Source organism: Tricharina praecox (assembly GCF_024521635.1).
Source record: "Tricharina praecox strain CBS 144465 chromosome Unknown BZA05scaffold_1, whole genome shotgun sequence".
Classification (NCBI taxonomy): domain Eukaryota; kingdom Fungi; phylum Ascomycota; class Pezizomycetes; order Pezizales; family Pyronemataceae; genus Tricharina; species Tricharina praecox.
The window spans coordinates 2,745,247-2,761,083 of NW_026250403.1; the positions used below are offsets into that span (position 1 = coordinate 2,745,247).

Here is a 15,837-nt window from a genome sequence, read left to right on the forward strand (position 1 = left end):
CGGGGGCGGCGGCGGGGGGGATCAACACCAACCCACAACCCACAACCCACAGCCCACAACCCACAACCCACTGCACCCAGACCAGACCAGTGCTCCTAGAAGCTGAGGCTGAGCCTAAAAATAAAAATTCACGGACGGAGGCGAAACTTGAAAGATGTATGTATGCAGAGGTGATAATGATTTCGATTCCACAACAGACAAAACTCTTGGTTGTAATACCTATGATACTGGAAAGAGAAAAGAGAAAGCACAAGAAGATGAAGAAGAAAATAAATAAATGATATCAACGCCACTTCGTGTCCCCTCCCGATAGCCCTTGCCCGAAATAAAATAAAAAAAGAAATTGGAAAAATAATAAACTCCAGTTTTCCCAAAAGCAAAAGCAAGCAAACCCCAATAAGCTCCCGGTTTAAGAAGTGAAGTAGAAGAGAAGAAATGTATGTAAGTAAAATGACGTTGTCCGCGAACAAAACCAATCCGAAGCCAACAAACAAACCCCATTCTTTGCCGGTCAACCTTGAAGATAATTGATAAAAAACGCCGTTTGTGTCCCCACCCTTTCCGATTCCCTAGATCTCCCTTTCCACCCTTGTCCCAGCCCGAGAAGAAAGAAAGAAGAAAAAGAAGAAAGAAAAAAAGAATAAAGAAAATAAAAAAGTTCCTCCACCAATCCCATCGACCTATCCCGTCCGTGCGTCCATCCGTGTGTCCGTCCATCCGTGCCGTGGTATGCCGTCCGTCCGTCCGCAATCAATCAATCAAACAGCGACCCGACGGCCGCTGCCATTATTCGTCTCGCGTGACTTTGCGGGCTTGGATCTCGACGATCTGGACTTATTGTTGGTGATTGACGAGCGCTTCTTGACGACGCCGTTGGTCTCGGTGAGACTTCCGGTGCTGCCCTTTCTCGAGCCGCCGCTGGAAGGAGAAACCCTCTTGACCAGCTCGCCGAGCTGGCGGAGGAGGTCGTCGTTGGTCTGCATGCGCGCCATCGACTGTCGCTTCCTCCGCACGTCCTCGAATGGGTTGTATTCGTTGTCGGAGGTCTCGGGGGATGCATAGCGCGGCTTGGATTTCGAGGTTAAGGCGAACGAGGCCAGAGTCGACGTCAGCGGGTCGTCGTGCACGCTGTCGAAGTAGGTGTAGCACGAGTCGGAGTCTATCGGCGACACGCCAGGAGAGTGCATTGGCGACAGCGGTGGCGTCAGAGGCTCGGACGACGGGCGTAGCGTGAGGGACTGCCGGCCGGGACGAGACGCGGGTGTGGATGTGGATTTCGTTGGTGGGAGTAGTGAGTCATTTGCCGCGGAAGCTGCTGGCGAGGGGAAGCTGAAGTTCTCGAACATTGTTGCGGTGATTGTAGTGGTAGTTTGATCTGCGAGTGGGGTTTTGTTTCTGCGGAGGCGGTGATCGATTGCGATGAGGAGTTGGACAGGTGTCGGAGATGATGGACTTTTTTTCTTTCCGATTCTTTTTTGTTCTTTTCGTTGATCGAGCTTTTCGTCAAGTACGGGCGGCGGGCGAGCGGGGAGGGGGGGTGGAGGGCTTTTTAAATCAAGATCTCGACATGCAACCCTGCTATGCTGGCTTTGGCTGCTTTTGCTTTTGCTCTGCTTGCGCTGTTGGCAAGCAGAGCAAGCAAGCAAGCATAGAGTACTTGGACTACTCTACGCAGTTAGAGTGGATGTTACTTATCCATGCACCTGGCCGTGGTGGCTTGCTGCCTTTCCGCCGACTCAGCTTCCACCCGCATCACACATCTCACTAACCAGCTAATAACTGATCCCGGCAGCGCAGTGCAGCGAAAACCGAAAGAAAGGCCCTCGCAAATCCACCGCCGCCGCTAGTGGCCTCTTCCACTCTCTTTCTCTGGCGGGAATCCCTGCGCCGAAGGGACGGTGGCCACTCACCTTGCACACTTCCCGGTTTCCAGAACACGATGACGCCTGTGCGTGGCGTTGGGCTGGTGGTGGTGGTGTGGAGAGGGCTCGAGGTGACAGGAAGATGAGGAAGGAGGGACGGAAAGGAAAAAAGGGAGCAACCGTATCCGACAAAAAGGAGTGGGAGTGGAAGGGAAAGAAAAGACGAAAAAGGGAAAAAAAAAGGGAAAGATAAAAAAAAAGGGGAGATAAAAATGAAAGGGAAACGAGAAAAAGAAAAGAAAGGAAAAGGGAGTTCGGAAAATAAAAAAGTGTCATTGCCCGTCCCAAACGATTCGGAACGCAATGGCTGCCCGAGAGGACGACATCTTCAGATGACATGCTCACTCGTTCCTCAAGTACATCTACTACATACAACTGGTAGTACCGTAGTAGTAGTACACAGGCATCATCATCAGCATACATGCCTTCACTTGCGCATATGTATCTCCGGGTCGACATCGTTAGAAGTTTCCTCACCCCTTCCTTCTTCTTCAAGACAGATACTAGATAGCCGAAAGCTTCGAGCTGCAGAAAAGACAGAGACCCCAGCTAGGCCCCTCCTCCTCGTCCATCGAATCCCACGTCAGAATGGAATCCTGCGGGAGCGAAAAGCACTGGGTATGTGAGGACTCCGAACCAAGTGCATATCATGTGTGCACATGTATGTTGAGTGCCTACCTTGGCAATCTCGGTGCCCTGTCTATCGAGTCACCGTCACGGGTCAGTGTGGGTGTGGGTGTGGCCACTGGCCCATGATGATGATTCGGCCTTCGCATGGTGGTGGTCGGATATTCAAGCGGAGCGGAGCCTCACTTCACTTCACTTCATTTCGCCCTGCTCCATCCCGTCTCCCCACTGGTCGTGGAGTCCGCGATCGTGATCTGAGCCGAGAGCACTGTTATCGAAATCGGCACGCTGCTTCCGCTGCCCGCTGCTGTATGTATGGCAAAGTTTCGTTCGACGACACGATGGGACGCAGATATCGCTCTCTCCCTCTCTCTCGGTGGATGCAACGCGCGCACGCACGCACGCACGCATGCAGAGACGGAAGAACATGATCCAACCCACAGGGACCATGACATCTGGCCTGCGGAGGCGCTCGCGTATCTTTGGTTGGGGACGGAAAGGTGTGGTTGATCACTTCTGGAACCCTTCTAGCGTCGTTTTTTCGTTCTGTTCCGCTTCGGGTACGTAGAGTGGTAGATGGTATTTTTGCCATCATCGCGCCGCCGTTTCTGGAATGCAGAACTGCTGTCGGGCTGGAACAAGCCTCTGGTCGACAGATAGCCCCATTCACAATTTCACATGGGGGCGGTGGTGGTGGTGGTGGTGGTGGTGGTGGTGGTGGTGGTGGTGGTGGTGGTGATGAGGATGATGGTGCTGGTGGTTGGCGGTGGTGGTGCTGGTGGTTGGCGGTGGTGGTGCTGGTGGTGCTGGTGGCTGGCCCTGACGTGTTCATGCTCGCCGCCCGCGCTGTCGCCCCTCAACGAGAGAGTGGCCGGCGGCGATGAGCAGAGATCAAAGGCACGAGATCGGTCTTTCGTGCGACAAGCCGTCACCTCCCATGAATCTTCAGCTCTCATCGAGTCCCTCTACTCTAGATCCAAGCAGCTAGAGAACCAACTTCATGCTCGCACTCTTTCTTTTGTCCACGAGCGTTTATGTTACTCTACCGTACATATTCCCGCATGGCCTGCGGGAGCGGAGTCGATTAGCTATTTTTATTTTTAATGCTCCCCTTTGTCCTGCTTCCGAATCGCATGCGCAGCGCATCGCAGCCCGTCCAGCCTCCGTCCCTTCTTTTCTCCCTTCGAAAGAAAATCCGGACGGACTTCTCGGCGGTTCTGGACCTGCCACCCGTGGGCGGTTCGTTTGACTGACTGACTGACACCCATGTCTTTCCTTCCCTTCTTTCCTTCTTCCCTTCTTCCCTTCTTCCCTTCTTTCCTTCTTCCCTTCTTTCCTTCTTCCCTTCCCTTCCTTTTCCTTCTCTTCCCTGGCTTTTCTTTTGTCTCCGGAGTAAACAGGCGAGGAACACGCATATCTGCTAGTAATATCCACACACTGCACACACACACTGCACACACACACTGCACACACACAGAGACAGAAAGACAGACAGACACACAGGCGACTCGCGAGGTTGCAGACTCGCAGAGCGGAGAGGAGAGGTCGGTTATTAAAAGATCCCGTCGCTTCTTGCAGTGTGCAGTGTGCACAATGCATCTCGCGCGGTCTGGAGCGTGGGGTGGGGGGATGTCGAGTCTCGACAACTCGACTGTGACAAATGGGAACGTGTAAAGTCTATCTAAGGACGTGTAAGGAACGCGGCGTTGTTTGTTGCGCACAAACACTCACTCACTCGCTCACTTGGAACCGAAGCGATGCGATGGCTGTCGTTACTCCAATGACGGTTATTCACGGGGCCACAGTAGAGGAGAGGCGGCTTTCCAAGGCGCTCCAACGTGTCGAAGACTCGAAGGGAAGGGCGGCGAATCGGTGCTGCCGAGCTGGTGCTGCCGAGCTGGTGCTGCCGAGCTGGTGCTGCCGAGCTGGGGCTGCTGTGGTCGCAGCGCTGAGCGGAAGCTCTTGACTGGTCGCGGCGTGTCGACGCGTAGAGTGCCCCCAGGTCCGCAGGCTGATCTGATCTGATCGTCCGTACTCTATCACGCGCTGCCACTGCACGACGATCCTGCCCAGCCGGGCATAAGCTTCTTCGCCTCAAGCTTCTTCGCCCCAAGTTTCAAGCTCCAACAGTGGTGCCGAATGCTCGTGTGTGGCGAGGGCGTCGCGAAGGGGGCTGGGTGCGTGAGTGCCAAGTGCGTGAGCGGGATCCCAGCTCTGGATGCGACAAGTGCAGGTAGAGTATGCACACATACTGGTAGCCCCGGAGCCGGAGCCGTGCCCGTGGAGTTGGAACTGGGAACTTGAAAGTGAAAAGCTGAGGTTGTGAGACTTGGCGCTGTGACCACTGACGCTTCGTCTTCTCGGATTCGAGGATTCGGACTCGGATCTCGCTACGGACGACGACAGCGACGGCGACGGTGACAACGATGTCCCGGACTCCAACTGGAGCCATAGAGTACCGTCGGTGCTCGCTTGGCACTTGTCCCCCCCGTAGAGCACAAAGTAAGAAGAAGTACCGGTATGCTATGCATCGTTTGGATAAAGCCGCTCCCCCTCGCAGTCTCCCTCGCGAGTCGCACCCTCGCACCCTCGCACCTCTCCGGATGCCGAAATAATCCAAATTTCCCCTCCCCCAGGCTTCAATTCGATTCACTCCCAGTCCCAGTCCCAATCACAGTTCCCATCCCAGTCCCAGTCCCAGTCCCCGGATTTTTATTATGATGGAGTAGAGTAGAGTATGTTCATTTTGTCAGCCCTCTCCCTCTCCTTCTCCCGTTTCTTCCAGAAACTCTTCCCCCCCCCTTCTCCCCGTCCCCCCGGCCCGCCCCCAACTTGACAGTTCTCCCACCTTCCCTCAAAAAGTAACTCAACCCACTCACTCACCCTCCGCCGTCCCTGGCCCAAGGTGACTAGAGTATTCTCCGTCGGTTCGGTTCGGCGTTTCACGCAGAGATGAAGATGTGCCGGTTTGATTTCGATTAGCCTCATCCCACCCTCCATCCCCCGTCCCACGGTCCACCCCCCGTCCAACTCTCCCCCCCTCCCCCCCTCCCACCCCTCCCACCCCTCCCACCCCTTCCCCCCGGTCCCCCGAGTCCCCGGTCCTCTCCCCGACAGACGGACGGGGGACGGACGGGGACCATGCGTAAGTAACTAGCCTGCAGGAAGCAGCTTGAAGAGCACGGGCCGGTTGTTGGGGTTGGGGTTTGGGGAGGGAGGGAAGGCAAGGGGAGGAGGAGGGAGGGGGTAGGTGCGGTAGATGTGCCGCGTGGGATGGGAAGGAGGGGCTACGGAGTTCCGGGAAACGTCGTCGTCGTCGTCGTCGGTCAACTGCGAGCGAGACGAAACTTGTTGGTGAGAGTGAGTGAGACAGCGACAGAGACAGAGTGAGACAGAGATGGGGCCCTCTCTGTCGATAAGTACCCACCAGTAGTTGCCTAGAGTAGGTAGCCCGTCGACTGGTGAAGGTGAAGATGGTTAGACATTTACGGTACCCGGGGTCCGTCCACCGGGTTGGGAGAACTGGTTGGATCACTGGAACCTACTAATAGTAGTAATTAGACCCTAGATGGGTGAGAAAAAAGCGAGTGAGTGAGCGAGTATGCGGACGGTAGTTGGATGATGGATCGTGCCCATACCCGTCCGACTACCTATCCACCTACATACCTGGTAGATAACTATCCACGATCGCAGGGTGCTCTACGTACTCTACATAGATAGAGTATCCAATGGTCCTCTACTCCATATGTAGGCCGTGTGGAGTCCATCCGTGAAATTGTGGGCCATAGGGATATATCATATCGCTGAGTGTCCGAGTGTCCGAGTGTCCGAGTGTCCGAGACGTCGATTCCGATCTCCAATCGTCTTTCGGAGGAGTGCACGGAAGCCCAATTACATCGATCTGATCTGATCTGATCTTATCCACCATCTTTATCCTACACACATACCGCTCCTCTCATTATCTATGGTGGCAGACAACAGCATCTGGAGGCTGGTGTCATCATCAACGAGCCTGAAGTTCGAACCTTACCCTGCTCGTCTATCTCTACTATACCTAGACTGTGACGAATCATCATTCCACCGGCCAGACGTTTTGTGATGGTGTTGAATCTGGGAGTAGAGTATTGTACATACACAGAATGAGCGCCAGGTGACCACTATGGTACCGGTAGTTCGAAGTAAATGAATCCAGACGAGTGTTGTGCGGGCGATGGTTATCTACGAAAGTAAGCACCCAAACAGGTTGATTTTTCCCCATAACAACCACTGTTATAAGGTAGGTAACCCAGCCGTACCGTGGACGCGATGAAAGACCTGATCGCTGTAGAGTGCAATGCATACCTTGGTGGATCAATTGCGTCCGTTGACTCTACCTACTTTCGCCCCCGAGCCATGTATATATGTATTGTACATACATTGTGCTTCCAAGAAGCTGCTGACTAGACCGTTGTGATACCTAGCTCACGGTCATATGTCCTACTCGCAACACGTGTGTCCAGAAAGTTACTTTCCCAGTGGGCGCCGGAGAATCTGGAACTTCTACATACATAGGCCGGTGGCAAGTCATGAGAAGTAACTCGTGAGTACATAATGTATGCGGACAAAACCCTGGCGTTATGTAGGAACTTGGTCCTGGCTGGCTCACGCATATGTACTATCCCCTACATGTCCGGGGCGGGAGTATAACTGTTGCACCTCACTAGCTTGACCCAATGTGGATTGGCGCAGAAAGGTTGGCAATGAATGATATCAAAAGCATTCGGCGAATGAGCTCTTCCGCAAAGCAACATGTGTGAATTAGCACAAACAGGCTCTCCAACATTATGTATCTAGCAGCGTATATTCTCACTTCCCTTCGCCCGAAGCTTTTCTAAACATTTGACAGTGTACCTAGCACCTGGTAGAGTCCGCCGCCGCCCTCGGTGTGGTAGTAGAGTCTGCCACCGGTGTAGTAGTATTCGCCGGTGGCCTGTCTGCAACATGGCTGCCTTTTTGTAACTCAAGTCCCGGCCCGATGGCCTCTGTATCAGCGCTGTTGCCATTTCTCTGGTATTGGAACCGCGGATGTCTGAAGGACCGTGGGTCAGAGGTGGCGACGGCGACTGTCATAGTAGCAACCGTGACTGCTACCAGCACAGCTGCAACCAAACTAATCGAGATAGTGAGCCGTGTGGTTGTGTAGACGCACTGCCGCCTCCTAGACGGGCCTAGTCGGGCATACTTTGCAGTGCAACAGGTATACTCCCGCCCCGGACATGTAGGGGATAGGTATGGGGCTCGGGCTGAGAGCCTGAGGCTGGTACTCGGTTGGATTCGGCTCGCGCTTGATACTGCCGGTATGGGGGCAGTGATACTAGTGAGTGACGGTACTATTCTGGGGAAGAGAAAATACCTACCTAGCTTAGAGTGAATGGTACAAAGATAACATCAGACGACGGCACCATAACGAAGAATCAAAGAACTACATATAACAACATCAGTGATGCCCATGTTCTTGCATGTATAGTACCCATATGGCCGGGAGGCTGCCATAAGGTCGAGGACGGAAGACCCGTAGCGCAGATCAAGTCCGCCACGAGACTGGCTGAGCAGTTGCCGTTTTAGCCGCTTATACATAATAGGCGCTGTTTGCGCGATGCCCGTCGACGACCCCCGACTCGACGGTTCGCCCCGCCCACGAAAACAAAACAAAACAATCACTCGACTGAGCAACTATGCAGTACTCTGCTGTAGAAAACCAAAAAAGAAACAAACCGAAACGCGGCTTTAACCGCAGCAAAAGAGCGTCCTCCCCAAGGTTGCTAGCCTTGTACAGCCGATGGACCTTGGGCGTGCACCCTCACCACCTAGGAAATTCGCTACCACTGAGCCATGATCACTGCCTGGTGTTTTCGCTGCTCGCGGAATTATGAACCCGCAACTCCGCAACTCCGCAACTCCGCGACTCCGCGAGGCGTCGATAACCCACTATATACATGCACGTAAACATTGTAATCCCTTGGACACGTGCAGCAGCCCACGGCAATATGTACGCAGAGAACTCCGGAATACATACAAGATTGCTGAATGGTAGCGCACTCTCTCCTTCTCCATATCTTCGCTCACCATTGTATCCCGCCACATGCACTTTTGCGGAGAGATATTGCTGTACCAATGTGCTACAATGCCGACCTTAAAAAGAACAGAACAGAACAAAAAGTCTTCTCGTTGCCGTCGGATACCAGAGATAGCGAGAGAGGGAGAGAGGGAGAGAGGGAGATAACATCGATTTATCTTGCATACAGCCATTTCGAACTAGGTACGGCAAACCAAACCAACGAACCTTCTCCGCCCGCCAGAGATACCTACCGAGATTTTTTTTGGTTTAATCATTGATGATTGATTGCATGTGACCTGGTTAGATCATGGTAATAGACACATGGCATCGACTCCATTTCCCTGCCGCTGTCCAACAACCCGACTTGAAAGTTGATATTACGAGTCGAAAAGTGGACTACATTCCTGGATAACAACCGTTATCTACCTCAAAGAATTGCAGGCCGCGAGCGGTATGTAGCTGACACCATCGGTGAGTCGACCTAGCTTACATACTCCATTGTGTGTCTGAGGTGGCAAGTAAGTATGCACTTGGATTAGTTGCTTATCCCGGCCTCTTGCTCTGTTTTCGTGATACTCATCGATCGATGGTTTGCCTTCCTCCCCACAAAATTCTCTGATTGCTGCTGGTCCGGTAGAATCCGCCGCGTAGTAAGTTGTTGTTGTCCAGTTGGTCTCCTGGTTCCCACTGCAAACGTCCCCCATGTTTGCATGCCCACGTCGTCAGTCGAGGTACCTATCGAGAACCAAGATGTGGCGTATGGACGATTGTTGGTGCACTTCTTTTCGATCCCGGTGATGTCGTCCTTCCTGATGCTGGTCGGATGGTTCCTTTCTTTGTGGAAAGAAGATTACCTATCAAGAGTGGTATTGGTGTTGGTTTTGGTGATGGTAGTGAGAAAGAAGAAGAGGAAGAGGAAGAGCAAGAGGAAGAGGGAAGAGGAAGAGAAGGAAGGAAGGTGAGTAGAATGTGTGCGGAAGAAGAAGAAGCCCTAACTAGGGCTTAGAACGACCCTTCAAAAGGTGAGACCTACGTTCCAAGCTAACCGACGGCGATACCTATAAAATCATCCCTCTTCCTCCATCCCTCTCTCCTTTCCTTTTCCTTCTTCAAGCACAGGCATAAGCAAAGCACAACAGCAGTGGCATGAGCAAAGAGCAAGGGCGAGCTGAGCCAGATGATGGGCGAGGAGCTGAGCGAAGAGATGAGCGAGGATACTCTTTCGGTGGCAGGACGAGTAGCAGTTGGGGTAGACGGTATCCGACAGGGCGAGTAGCTGGGGTAAAATTATGTACCTACGATCACTCGGTCGTGTGCTGAGTCTTCGTCACGGTAGTTATTGCTACGCTGTTGGAACTTGCAAGAGTGGTCTCGAAGCAAGATGGGACATCGGGGGCTGATATAGAGAAAAGAGGAAAGAGGACTGACGTGCTCGCGATCGAGCTAATCACTCGATATCACTCGATCCGGAATTGAAGATGCCCTTAATAGGATGCACAAAAATGGGGTTGTAATCATCATTGTCCTGTGGCAAGAAGGAGACCATGACCTTGCAGTATATTTACCGCCGTCATCATGGTTAATTACACGTTCCACCTGCAGTGATATACTTCTGGAGCATGGCCCTCTAAACACCTGGGTACCCAATATATTCCTCTATACTTCAGTATCCTCCTCATTCCTGACCAACAACCCCTTATCCGCCAAAAACTCCTTAACCTGCTTAACCGTGTACTCACCACGATGGAACTACTCTCGTCAGCACGCACGCCCACCCCAATCCCACCATCAAGACCAAGGAAAGAAAAGAAAAGAAAATACACATACCATTCCGGCGCCCAACGCCGCATCCGTAGTCGTCTCTTCAAATACCTCCCTGAAATGATCGGGATTACCTGCGCCACTGGAGGCGATGACGGGGATTCTAACGGCGTTCTTGACAGCGCGGATAAGCTCCAGATCGAACCCCGAGTTCGTGCCGTCCTTGTCGATGCAGTTGAGCAGGATCTCTCCGGCGCCCATGGCCTCGACCGCTTTGACGAGCTGCTGGACGTCCATGTCGCGGCCTTCGCGGCCGCCCTTGATCGTGCACTGGTACCAGCAGTACTCCTCGCCGTTTGGGCCGGGGAATGCCGTCTTGATCGTGGTGCGCGCCGTGGCGGAGGGGGCGGCGACGTAGATGCGCCGCGGGTCGACGGATACGACAACCGCCTGGTTGCCGTATGCTTGCGAGATCTGTTCGATCGCGGTGGAGCCGGCGAGTTGCGAGCCGCGGGCGTAGTACTCCTCTGCGGCGGTGACGGCGTCGCTGCCGATGGACACCTTGTCCGCGCCGGACTTGAAGTACATCGTGGCGATCTGCAGGGCGGAGACGGTCGAGCCGTCGGTGTCGATGACGTCGCGGATGCCGCCGCCGATGGTGAGCGGGACGAAGACCGTCTTGCTGGTCTGCCGCAGGACTTCGAGCATGGGCAGGTCCTGCACCGGGCAGTTGCGGAACGACGTGATGTTCAGGAATGTCACCTCGTCGGCACCGTCCTCGAAGTACTTCTGGGCCATCTCCACGGGCTTGCCGAGGTTGCGGACTCCCCCGCCTGCCGCCTTCTCCCGGACATCATACTGATCGCCCTTTGTCACCACCAAATCCCCCGCGTCGTTGGTCCGCACGTCGAGACACGCGATGACCCTGCGAGTCAACCCGCCCTCCGCATCCTCATTGACCCTCGTCGCCGTCCCCACCAACGGCGCGAGCCTTTGCTGCGCCAGGAACGCCTTCAGCACCGCCAGTCCCGCATACCCACTCTTCTCTGGATGGAACTGCGTAGCAAAGACGTTTCCCTTTGAAATCGCACCCACAAACTCCTCATCGCCGTACTTCGCGGTGGCGACATCCCAACCGTCGAGGTCGTTATCGATCTGTTTCGCGTACGAGTGGACATAGTAGTACTTCGCATTCCGTTTCAGGCCGAACAGGGACTCGTCCGTGATCGTGCGCGTAGCGGCACTGTTCCAGCCGATGTGCGGGACCGACTTGGTGGCGCTGTCGAACAACCGCAGCGTGCCCGGGATGACGCCGAGGCCCGCGTGCGTGGCCGACTCTTCCGACCCCGCGAAAAGCGCTTGCATACCAACGCAGATCCCCATGAATGGCTTCCCGGACGCGATGAACGCCTGCAAGGGCTCCACGTACCCCGCCGCTGACAACGTCGACATGCAGTGCCCGAAGTGCCCGACGCCGGGGAAGATCACACGCTGGACGGGCGGGGTTAATGCTGTGCCGTGCCGTGACATTGGGCGAAGCGGGGAGTACCTCAGCCGTCTCGAGATCGGAGGGGCTCTTGACCCATTCTACCGTGTAGCCTACTCGTTCGATCGCATTGACGAGGGACCGGATGTTGCCGCTGGTTTGTGCGATTTGCTGTCAGCGATTTGCTTGCCGGTCGGCTGCGGAATTGAGAGAGAAGAGGAGGAGAAGGAGGCTCACGCTACGGTGTCGAGGAGGTGGACCGTAGGCATTTGGGCTGGCTGGCTGGCGGGCGATTCTCGTTCGGTGGAGACGGTTGGTGGTTTTGTTTATCTGCTATGACTCGCTGGTGGAGGTAGAATGCTTGTCTAGCACCCCTCATTGAGCCCTGCCCCGCCATGCAAGAGAAATTTTAGAGCCTCCGCGGGTCCACCCCCACCATGTGGGCCGGCGGATCACGACATGTCATCCATCGAGGTTGAGCCGACTGTCGCACAGGAGTGAAATAGAGGACGCGGGGTCTGAAATCCAGCATACCGCTTTGGTACATGGGATGTTACATCGCGATTCGAACGAGTGTCTACATACGAATGTTTGCGCCTTACTTCCGTAGCGAGACGTGCATAGGTCCTCTACACTACATGCTCATGGACTATTAGATCCATCGCGATATCGCTCCCCAATTGCTCCCTGGGGGCATCATGGTGAATCCGATGAGATCTCAGCTCTCGTCTGACTCTCCACTATTCCATCACGTGCTCGTGCTGCTATTCATAGAGACGCACTCGAAAATGGGGCGTCGGTCAGCATCCATGATCCGACGCATGCGCATCTCGTATCATAGCGGCCCATTTCCCCGCACCCCGCACCCCACGATACATAAAAGAGCTATTAAGAAGCTTCTACAACCTTATATGCGGAAACATTGACACCTGACCCTGAAATGGGGTGGGTGTGGCTGAGTAATATCGCATGAGGAACACACCAAGGGCCGGAGCTTGGAACATGTGGTGTACTGAGATCAATCTGGGTTGTCGCAGGAAATTCAACTGGTTCGCTGCGAGACATCTATTCGCATTGAAAGATTGGAGAGACCACCTGAGTGCAAACGTGTCTATTGGGAATCCTATCATCCAACAACACCGTCCTTCGGCTTTCAGGCTGTTAGATGATGAGATCACCTGGATCAACAGCAAGGCTACCAACTTACCGGATGATATTGCCTGAGTTTGACACCACTGTCCTTGAGGATAGCCGCAGTCTGGATACCGTTCAGTCAGTTTGGCCACGTGACATGTAGTGGAAGCGTGACTTTCCTGAGCATCCATACTGTATCCTTGGTAGTAAACGACTTCCGAGATACCCACCTGGACAATCTTGATGCTGCAAGTGAGGCACGGACAGCTAGGCGGGTGTGTTAGTCCGCCAACAACCGGTCATCCCAAGACGGGGGTCACATACGTATCGCAATACAAAGTTGCGCCGGCGCCCACTCTCTCCCTCCCCGCTTCCAGAAGCGCATTCTCCTCGGCGTGGAGGCACATGCAAGCATCCAAAGCGGTGCCGCCTGCAGAGCCACCGTTGCATCTCGCGCAGCCTCCCTCGTTACAGTTCTTAAGTCCCCTTGGAGCGCCATTGTATCCGGTGGCGATCACGCGCTTCTCGCGGACCAGCACACATCCCACACGGCGCTTCATGCAATTGCTCCTCTTTGCCGCCAGCGAGGCGAGCTGCATGAAATACGCATCCCATCCGGGCCGCAGCCTCTCGGAGTCGGTGAGGTTGAGATACACTAGTTTGCGGTGGAGGGCGGCGAGAGAGTTGTCGAGGTTGACCAGCTTGATGGTGGCTCGGTCGACAATGCCGATGATGCCCGTGACCGGGTCGTACATCTGCTTGTCTGAATGACGGAGGAAATCCTCGAGAGCTATCGACGGTGCGCCGGTAGCCTCTCGTCTGGAGATGGAGGGTATATACGTTTCAGCAAATCTGGCTCTACTGGGGAGCAATCGCTTGACACCAACCTTTTCACGCACCGCGCCCAACGCACACAGACAGGCGCGTCGACACCGATCAGGATGAAGAACGGCCGAGTCGACAGCTCGTCCAGCACCTTCTTGTCCTTGATGGCCGTGAGAACGAAGCGCTGCGTCCATCGCGGCGTGATATAGTCCATCAAGTCTTGAACATTATTGAAGGAGATCACGCCAGGATTCGGACTGACGTCCGGTGTTGGACTGCCGTCGTCGTCTTGCTCTTCGACCAACACCAACTCGGTGAACTCCAGAACATCGACGAGAAAAGTGGCAACCGCACGTTTTCCCGCGCACAGACCTGGATGCGGGGGGTGCACACCGTTAGCAGCTGTAGTGGCGCTTTTCCAACGCGGTTCGATTCGAGTGTTTTTTCTTCGGCACAGGCTCGGCAGGTCCTCGCTCTCTCGCTCTCTCTTGTTCTCTCGTTTTCTCTCGCTTCAACCGAAGTCACTCACCTCCACAGAGACCTATGAGCATATCGAAAGATTGGGATTGTCCTGGAGGGTGCTTGCAGTTTGTGCAGGCTGCCTTGGGGAAGGGATGGTGGCAGCTTCTCAATCTAGAAGAATTCTGGGGTGGGTGGGCGGGCACTGGGTGTCGGCTGTCGAAGTTCGGGAGGCGACAAGGATCAGTCGCATGTCAATGGGCGAGATGCGTGGAGGAGGAGGGATGGGAGAGAGAGAAGAGAGAGGGATCATCTCGACGGCCATCTCGGCCATCGCACGAAGATTCTCCACCACCCAACCAACTGCTCGCTATGTATCTGCGCGATCTCATCTCTCCACCACCACCAACCACTGGTTAGCATCCGCGCGATCTCATCTCTTTCTCCACGTCCACAATCATCCCCCGCCACCTCCCCCCCGCCACCCACTCTTCTCCCCTCATTCCGTTTCGATGATAGAGAAGAGCGTGCGCGCGTGTAAGTCGTACAGTCAGCGCGCCCGATCAATGCAGTCCATTCCAAGGACCGTAGAATAGTAGGTATTGTTATTCGGGCCATAATAGTTACATCCACCTCGTCGAGTAATGATGAGGTTGGTTGCCCCCATCGAAGCCAATGCTCCCATCGTGTCGGCATGAAGCAGCAGCAAGCAATTGTAATGGGTATGCAAAAACAACATCATCGTGACCATCGTTCTCATTGTGTTCCGCGGCACAGCATCATTGTCAGCATCATTATCGGGATCATTATCAGCGTCATTATCAGCATCATTATCAGCATCATTATCAGCATCATTATCAGCATCATTATCAGCATCATTATCAGCATCACTCCCAGCATCATTCTCAGCATCGCCGCCATCACCAGCATCATCCCGTGGACCTCCCTTCCAGAATACGGGTATGCAACCTAACCAAGTACCCACCGCACACAGGACACCATTGCCCTTATGCCCCTAAACAGCGCATTCCATCCGATCGCTTGCTCGGAGCGAAGTCTCTGTGTTTCCCATTTTCATTGCAGTGACCTCTAGCAAGCATCAACTTGCATGACCTGCGTGCAGCGGTGCAGCGGAGTACATATTCACGGCAGCACCCAGCAGCATAACTACATCCAGCAGCCTGTGTACCATCCCAGACAGCAACTGGTGCCGGCCGTTTCTGGTGTCGCCAGAGTGGCATTTGTATGGAGAGTAGCTAGTACGGCAAAACCTCATACCTGGATAGAGCAAATTGGCTAGAGAGTATACAGGCATCGCAAGTGGATGGAGGAGACACTCGAGAGTGGAATAGAGTAGTTACCGGCATCGCAGATAGATGGAGGAGAGAAAGTACTGTGGAGAGAGTACTCTAGTTCCCCGTACTTACCGTTCTTCCATATGGCCAGGCGAGGGAGACGGAACAGTAACAAAATAACAACAACACCACCACCTCCACTACCACCACCACCACCATCACCATCACCGC

At 54.2% G+C, this 15,837-nt stretch overlaps 3 protein-coding genes across 3 annotated transcripts; 1 reads left to right on the forward strand and 2 right to left on the reverse strand.

The window, feature by feature from the left end:
* The first annotated feature begins 3,485 nt into the window (after positions 1–3,485).
* On the forward strand, positions 3,486–3,897 carry BZA05DRAFT_383367 (uncharacterized protein). The gene has a single exon (XM_051482211.1). It carries the CDS (start codon positions 3,550–3,552, stop codon positions 3,796–3,798), a length of 249 nt encoding a protein of 82 aa, XP_051344708.1. The 5' UTR covers positions 3,486–3,549; the 3' UTR covers positions 3,799–3,897.
* Positions 3,898–10,145: 6,248 nt separating this feature from the next.
* Positions 10,146–12,402, reverse strand: BZA05DRAFT_383371 (uncharacterized protein). Its single transcript, XM_051482212.1, has 4 exons — positions 12,131–12,402; positions 11,957–12,047; positions 10,474–11,898; positions 10,146–10,395 (listed from the first exon to the last, which is right to left on the reverse strand). Exons 1-4 carry the CDS (start codon positions 12,160–12,162, stop codon positions 10,303–10,305), a joined length of 1,641 nt encoding a protein of 546 aa, XP_051344709.1. The 5' UTR covers positions 12,163–12,402; the 3' UTR covers positions 10,146–10,302.
* Positions 12,403–12,582: 180 nt separating this feature from the next.
* Positions 12,583–14,577, reverse strand: BZA05DRAFT_383374 (cytidine deaminase-like protein). Its single transcript, XM_051482213.1, has 6 exons — positions 14,382–14,577; positions 13,915–14,224; positions 13,352–13,846; positions 13,210–13,294; positions 13,101–13,154; positions 12,583–13,043 (listed from the first exon to the last, which is right to left on the reverse strand). Exons 1-6 carry the CDS (start codon positions 14,401–14,403, stop codon positions 13,020–13,022), a joined length of 990 nt encoding a protein of 329 aa, XP_051344710.1. The 5' UTR covers positions 14,404–14,577; the 3' UTR covers positions 12,583–13,019.
* Between the last annotated feature and the right edge of the window lie 1,260 nt (positions 14,578–15,837).

Coding starts and splice junctions, on each gene's coding strand:
- BZA05DRAFT_383367 (XM_051482211.1), top strand. CDS start 3,550: ATGCTCGCACTCTTTCTTTTGTCCACGAGCGTTTATGTTACTCTACCG.
- BZA05DRAFT_383371 (XM_051482212.1), bottom strand. CDS start 12,162: ATGCCTACGGTCCACCTCCTCGACACCGTAGC. Junction 11,899..11,956: donor CCGATCTCGAGACGGCTGAG/GTACTCCCCGCT, acceptor CCGCCCGTCCAG/CGTGTGATCTTCCCCGGCGT. Junction 10,396..10,473: donor CGGCGTTGGGCGCCGGAATG/GTATGTGTATTT, acceptor TGACGAGAGTAG/TTCCATCGTGGTGAGTACAC.
- BZA05DRAFT_383374 (XM_051482213.1), bottom strand. CDS start 14,403: ATGCTCATAGGTCTCTGTGGAG. Junction 14,225..14,381: donor GCTCATAGGTCTCTGTGGAG/GTGAGTGACTTC, acceptor CCCCGCATCCAG/GTCTGTGCGCGGGAAAACGT. Junction 13,847..13,914: donor TGGGCGCGGTGCGTGAAAAG/GTTGGTGTCAAG, acceptor CTCCATCTCCAG/ACGAGAGGCTACCGGCGCAC.